The sequence below is a fragment of the Oryzias melastigma genome, linkage group LG21, assembly GCF_002922805.2.
Source record: "Oryzias melastigma strain HK-1 linkage group LG21, ASM292280v2, whole genome shotgun sequence".
In the NCBI taxonomy this organism is placed as follows: Eukaryota; Metazoa; Chordata; class Actinopteri; order Beloniformes; family Adrianichthyidae; genus Oryzias; species Oryzias melastigma.
This window is the reverse complement of record NC_050532.1, coordinates 8,424,256-8,431,193: the sequence shown is the minus strand read 5'-3', so window position 1 is coordinate 8,431,193 and position 6,938 is coordinate 8,424,256. Positions and strand designations below refer to the sequence as shown.

The 6,938-nt window shown below is 36.7% G+C and overlaps 1 protein-coding gene across 3 annotated transcripts in view; it reads left to right on the top strand.

The window, feature by feature from the left end:
- Window positions 1-6,665, top strand: part of sytl5 (synaptotagmin-like 5) — a 48,725-nt gene extending 42,060 nt beyond the window's left edge. For all 3 annotated transcript variants that reach the window (XM_024286969.2, XM_024286968.2, XM_024286970.2), the window contains 3 exons: window positions 458-596; window positions 2,281-2,489; window positions 2,716-6,665. In XM_024286969.2, the coding sequence (XP_024142737.1) occupies window positions 458-596; window positions 2,281-2,489; window positions 2,716-2,858 (491 nt within the window). In that variant the 3' untranslated portion in view covers window positions 2,859-6,665. The remainder of the gene's footprint in view (window positions 1-457; window positions 597-2,280; window positions 2,490-2,715) is intronic.
- The last annotated feature ends 273 nt before the right edge of the window (window positions 6,666-6,938 follow it).

Below are 6,938 nucleotides of genomic sequence, written 5' to 3'. Positions count from 1 at the left end.
TTTCTAAAAGGATGTTTTTTTGTGTTTATTATATGATCACATCAATTTCACTGATATTAAAAAGGGAAAACAACTATTACAAATCAAACCATGTAAAAAAAAGCTTACACTTAATTAACAGTTTTACTTCTTTTTTACTTTTAAATTTTCAATCATCACACCATCTTCTTTTATTTAATATAACATTTGCTATCAAACTGATTTATGAACTTGTCACTGCTGTAACTATTAGTTTTTAATCGTCACATTTTCAGATTTATCATCTGTAATACCGAACTAAAAAAAAACAGAAAAAAAAGTTTCATCCTGAAATGTGTGTCATCAATCAAAATCCAACTGGATCTTTTCATTTAAGTTTGAACATTTTTGTTGCAGTCACTTGTGCTGAGGTGAGACATCTTTTTTAATATGCAAAGAAGCTGTCTATTAACCCTTCATCTTCCCTTTGCCCCCTCAGTGAAGAAAGGCTTCCTGAAAGGCAAGAAGACGAGCAGCTTCACTCTGCCTAAAGGAGGGATGGTGGAGCTGCTGGTCAAAGGAGCCAAAAACCTGACCTCCGTCAAGGCCGGAGGCTATTCGGACCCGTTTGTCAAGGGGTGAGAGCTCATCTTTAAGGCTCTGGAGTCAGGAAGTAGGACTCTTTAGCACAAACAGTCATCAAAGTTTTCTACTCTGAGGTTTTCTTAATTGCAGAACTGCTAAAAAATAAATGTATAATCTACAGATGTAGATCCAAAACAAGTACAAAAGCAGCTGATTTGGAGTCCGGGTTTGATCACTTTACACATTTTGTGCGTTTATCTACACAACTCTCCAACGTTGTGATTCTTTGTGGCCTATTTTAATTTCTGAATTTTATGCTTCTTTGTTGGTGCATTTGCGCTTGTTCTTTGGCGTTTTAAGTATATTACTTTAAAGTCCCACTGATAAAAATAGGATTTTTGGTGTTTCTAAAATGTACTTGTAGCATTTTTTCCTGTGATGGAGGATGTTTATTAACAACAGAAGCTCAAATTTGGATTTTTTAGTATTTTTTTATTCAAATTGTTGGTATTCAGGAGCAGACGAAAAAATGCAGTTTGATAAAAATTGTATTAGTGACATAAAAAATAAGATGGCCCGGTCCACAAACTTCCTGCTCCGCTCCATTCTTATGCGTCCGCACGACGATGAATAGATCCAACACATTCTCACTCTCAACTCGTCATATATGGACATTTGCTTTGGGCCCCTCCAGTTCACTTTTTTTCGGGTTTCCCCAACTTGTCTTTTTTTTTTTCGTACTGGCTGTTCTCATTAAATTAGGGGTCTCCAACATCTGAGGCCCACTTGGTACTGGGCCACAGACAGTACCCTTGTAGGGTTTGGGGGCTGGATGTAGTTGTGTTTTCTGTTATGTTACCTTTTGTTTTCACCTTCCTCTCGTTTCAGAGGTGTTGATTTCTTCCTTTTTCCCACCTGCTTCCTCCTTAATGGGTGAACCTGTGTTTGATTATCTTGTTTTATGTTATAAGCTCGTCTTGTGTTGCTTCTCGAGTGCTGGAAGCTTTCTAGCCTTTTCAAGTTTATTCTTAGCCATAAAGTATAAACAACAACCTTTTGAACGTCTTGCGTTCTACGTAATTGTTCCCACCTGGATCCTAACCCCCTACCCCTAACCCAGATCCGCATCAGGTACTGCATCCCGAGAGTCGGGGAACCGTGATTCAATGGGAACAGCCAGAACGCCAAAAAACAGCAAGTTGGGGACACCCAAAATGTCAAAAATTGACGCGGAGGCGGCCCGAACCATACGGTCATATACTGTATGATGAGTTGGGAGTGAGAATGTGTGGCTAGATTCATGTGGGTCTTTGTTTCCTTGTTCGCTCTAAGCTAACGGGAGAGCATGTAAACAGAGAACTCTCAGCAACAGAAAGGTGAAGGGGCAGCAATGGTCCCACCACTCAGAGGTGAATTTCTAATCAACTTCTGTTGCTCTGCAGAAACTATGTCCTAGAAAATGACAGTTTTTTTTAATTGTTGCTAAAAATTCATAACTATATTTAAAAGATTACTAGGAAAGTTTTTAAAATAGAAAAAAAGGTTATGTTTGTGACTCTCCTCTTGTTATTTCTGTCTCCTATTGTATTTTTCTGTTTTTGACTTTTTTTTTTTTTACTTGCATCAATCATTTTCAACCTGTCTCACTATTAGATTTAGCAAGAACAAAACAGGTGTCATTTTGAAAAAACACAGCTGCAAGGCTTTTTTATACGTGTGTGATTGTTTTGCCTCCAGGTATCTCCTTCCTGACAGCAACAAGTCAACCAAGCACAAGACGGCGGTGGAGCGGCGCACCGTGAACCCCCACTGGAACCACACCTTCACCTACTGCGGCCTGCAGCCCGGAGACCTGAACAACATCTGCCTGGAGCTCACCGTGTGGGACAAAGAAGCTCTGGCCAGCAACGTCTTCCTGGGAGGGGTCAGGCTGGGGGCTGGAACAGGTGAGCCACCGAGGAGACAAATTCAATAAGATTTCACCACAGAAGACATCATTTCTTCTTCTTGAAGATCAAATTATGATTTAATCAAAACCGTAGTCGATAATTGAATAAGGTTTTTCATTATCTTGTTCCTGCAGGGTTCAGGTAATGATCGTGTCTTTAGGGATCTCTGCTACTTGGAGGAATAACTCAAAGCTTTTGTGTGTTTTCTTTGTCTGCTCTGAAGGCAATAGCTACGGGAACGAGGTGGACTGGATGGACTCGTACGGTGAGGAGCAGCGGGTTTGGCAGCGCATGATCGAAAACCCCGAAGTTCCCCACGAGTGCACGCTGTTGCTGCGCTCCAGCATGCGCAAACGCAACACATGAGCCCGACCGGAGCACAGGCAGAGAGGAAGACGACCGGAGGGAAGAGGAAAACACAAACGGACAAGAGAGTCTCCCTCTGTATAGTTTTTCATTCTCTGGTCCACAACAACCACTCATGCCTTACTCACTCATCCATACGTGCCCCTCTGACTTCCAGTGCATCCAGTCTTGACCAAGCACGGCTGCTTTTTAATGGAACAATGGTGACAATGAGATTAATAAGCACACGTCTGTTCGTGTCTCGTCTGTGAGCCTCTTCTGCATGTTTCTGCACATAAAGAATCAATATTTTTACAATATAAAATAACATTTGCTGAAAAAGCAACATTCCCTTTATGTCTGAGTTTAAAGCACAGATTGAGTTCAGAAGTAACATGAAGAAGAAATACAATTATCTGTTTTTAGATGTGGTTCCCACTATTTTTTAATACACACCTGTAGACAGTCTTTGTATTTTAAGGCAAATCATTTCACTGTTACCTCAAATATTGGCAAGTTTGTTGTGACGTGAATTTCTTTGATACACTTTGAGGACCAAAATGCAGTTTGTTTTATTAAGTGGAATTCAATTTTAGGATCTGTTTTATCAAAAAAAAATAAAGTAAAATTCTTCTAGTGGTAAATTATTATTGGATTTTCAATAATATTATATGGAAGTTTTCTTTTATTTTCTCCTTTACCCACAATTCAAAGTAATTTCCAATTACTAATTGATAATTTAATTTAGAATTTGATCATGGATTTGCCATTACTAAAAATTACTATTCAATGTTGCATTTGGATAAAAATCAAAACAAAAATCAGCTGCATTTTAAATGGTCATTTTTGTACTATAATCTAAATGCATTTCGAAATTTACAATTTAATATTTAAAAAAACGAAATTTCAAGTCTTTGTTTGTTGTTCTAAATGTATTTTAAAGTAACCTAAAATCTGTTGCATTTTAATTTGTCATGGCGTTTTTATGTCAAAATGTAAAAGAAAACTGCAAAACGGCGTCCCCTTTTCTTTACCCCTTTGGCGTAAATCATTTTCAAAATGCATGGCCAATGTCAACGTAGAAATGTAAATTTTTAAATGCATTTTCATTTAAATATTGAAAACCCAATTTAACCCAATTTAAAATGCAATTGACTTGATTTTATTCATAATTTTATTTAAAAAAAGTAATTTTTTATATTGAGTTCTAAATTGCAAATGCATTTTGAAATTGCATGAAAAAAATGCAAATCTTTGAAAAAAATCATAATTTATGTTTAGTTTGCTTAATATTTTAATCAATTAATTCACAATGTTTATTATAGGCAACTTAATTTAAAAAGAAGAAAACAGAATAAAAACTACAGGCTGATTCATCCTTCATAATGAGCCAGACGTTTGTTCTTGCAGGTGGAGCTACGTTAACAAGAACAAAGTTCTTCTAGTCAGGATCTTTCCTGTTTCAGGGTAGAACCATGAAGAAGTTCCTTATTTAATATCTCCCATTGCAGAGCACAGTCTAAAAAAGCACAAAGACAAAAAGATCACAGATTTTTTTTTAACTACAAGCTTTAAAGTCAAGAAAGCGAGAGAAATCTGGAGCTTGTGAGTTCCTCTTTCTTAGTTAACCACACCCCCTTCAAATATTTGGCCAATCACAAAGCAGCTTTGCTGGAGAAACAGGAAGTTTAAGTTGCTTGAACTTTAAATTTGACAAGAGATTCCTGCAAAAACAAACTTCTCCCTTCTTGTAGAGCGTGAACCAGCTTTTACTTTTAGCCAAAACGAGTTCTGGTTTACGGTTTTTCATGAACTTCTTCACTTGAGACAGTTCATGTTAATCCTTAGAAAACATTCAGAAACTTTCTTTTTGTGCCAGTTAAGTTATAACTGGTCATGAAGAAGGTGAAAAGCTTCACTATCAGGATTTTATTTATTTATTTATTCATAAATAAATAGTGAGAAAAATGTTAAATAAATAAATAAATAAAAAATGACATACCCAGGCTAGAAAATGTGCTGACCTTATTTAGAACCACTAGAAGACAGAAGAAAATGTGTGCAGGATTGTGTGGTGATTAAAAGCAAATATTTTAACTCTCATTATTAAGATTAATTTATTTATCGCCAGAAATTCCTTCGAACAAACCTTCTAATGTGCCATCAGTGATGATTAATAACAAAATGTTTACAATTCCCAAATCTTAAATCTGAATTCAGTGTTTCATCAAAGTTTGCCTTTACACTTTTTGGATGTTTATTACTATTATTTTTTACTGAAATATAAAAGATGTTTTCCTTTTGTGGACCAGCTTCAGTCCCAGTGAATTCTACAACAGCACAACAAAACTGTCTGTCAGCACAAAAACATCAACCTATTTTACATAATAACAAAGCAGAATATAAATGAATTTAAAGTGTCCCATATTTAAAACTATAGATATGAACAAATATTTATGGCTGTTTTAGGTAGTCTGAGCTTGTCTGTAGTCCTAACCTGATCATCATGGTCTGTTTTCCTGTCTGTTCTATGACGAGTGCGAGGAATCGACGCACAATAAGGACGTGGCGTTGAGCGTCTCTCCATCTCTGCTTACATGTCACAGTCTCGTCGGATTTGAACCCTTTAGATTAGTTTTCGATGTGAACTTGCAGAACACTGTATCAGTGTGTTCCTGTGTGAAGAACTGCATGGAGGAGAGAGGAGAACAAAAGGTAAAGTGTTGAAATCCTTCCACACCTAGAGGAGAAAGAAAGTGTGTTTGCTGTGTGTTCTCAGAAACGGGGAAACAAGTGAAATCCCTTCACTTCAGTGGTGGGAGGGGCTTTACCAACCCTCATCCTGTGATGGGTTCAAAAAGCTAAAAAACATGGGATGCTCCTTTTTGTCCTCCTTGCCTGGGTAACCTGTTTTTTATGTTGTCATGGCAACACATCTTCTGTATCCAGCATCTTTTAAGACCCACTCTGATAAAAAGTGCTATTTTTCTGATTATGGAGGACATATATAAAGAATATTTAGATTAAAATTGCGGTTTTATGTATTTCTTTATTCGAATTGTTGTTAATCAGGAGAAGACAAAAAAAAATTATAATTTGTTACGTAGAAAATATCCAGAGTGGGTCACAAGTTCCCTGCTACACTCTGATGCATCCACTCATAGGCAACTGGATCCATGAACGTCTATGTCAGTTTTGTTGCACTGGTGCTGTTGTGATGATCTGTAAAGCTAGTGTGTAAACAGAGAGCTCTCAGCAGCAGAGATGTGAAGGAGGGGACGGCGTTGCTCCACCCCAACAGTCCCGCCTACAACCCAGAGGAAAAATGTATTTAAAAAAAAAACTACGAAACTATGTCCCAAAAAAAAAAACTTTTTTTGTTTTGTTGGCTGAAAACAGCATAGTCGTGACTTTAAAAAACTACTGGGAACGCTTTGAAAATAGGATAAAAGATGATCGAGTGGGTCTTTAAGAGTTTGCATACATTTCAATTGATGCCCCTGTTATTGTAAAGCATGCACGTTTCCTTTTGTCTGCTTTTTCTTTCATTCAACTCTCTTTTAAAGATTGTTTTTGCTGCAAATATGTAATAAAATATTTTAAAATAAACATCTTTTCATGAACGTTTCTTAACTCTGTGACAACTTTTTCACACATATCCAGGATATAATTTTTTTTTTCCTCCACATTTCCTTCCATCAACAGGTAAAATGGCAGGTTTCTATGTGAACATTTCCATTGGGAATTAAGACACTCACAGCCTTTTAAAACGTGTGAGTGACAGTATAGTTCCGGTAGAATCCTGATTCTAGGAAAAAAAAAAGAAAAGATTTGATTCCCTGCAGGTTTTGTTAGCTCACTGCCAAAGAAAAAACCTAAAACTTTAAGTGAAAAGTAAGAAATAGAACAAAGAAAAACTATGATTTTGATTTTAAATGGGGATACAATTGTTACATTTCTTCATTCTTCATGGTAAAACTTTCCCTTGGCAGAAATCATCAGGTTTTTGAGGAGATTTTAGCTCTTTTTGCACATCCTCTCCAAGTTTCATGGATGACATTTGGCAGCTCAAATGTCCGGCTCTCTCCAAATACATTCTCT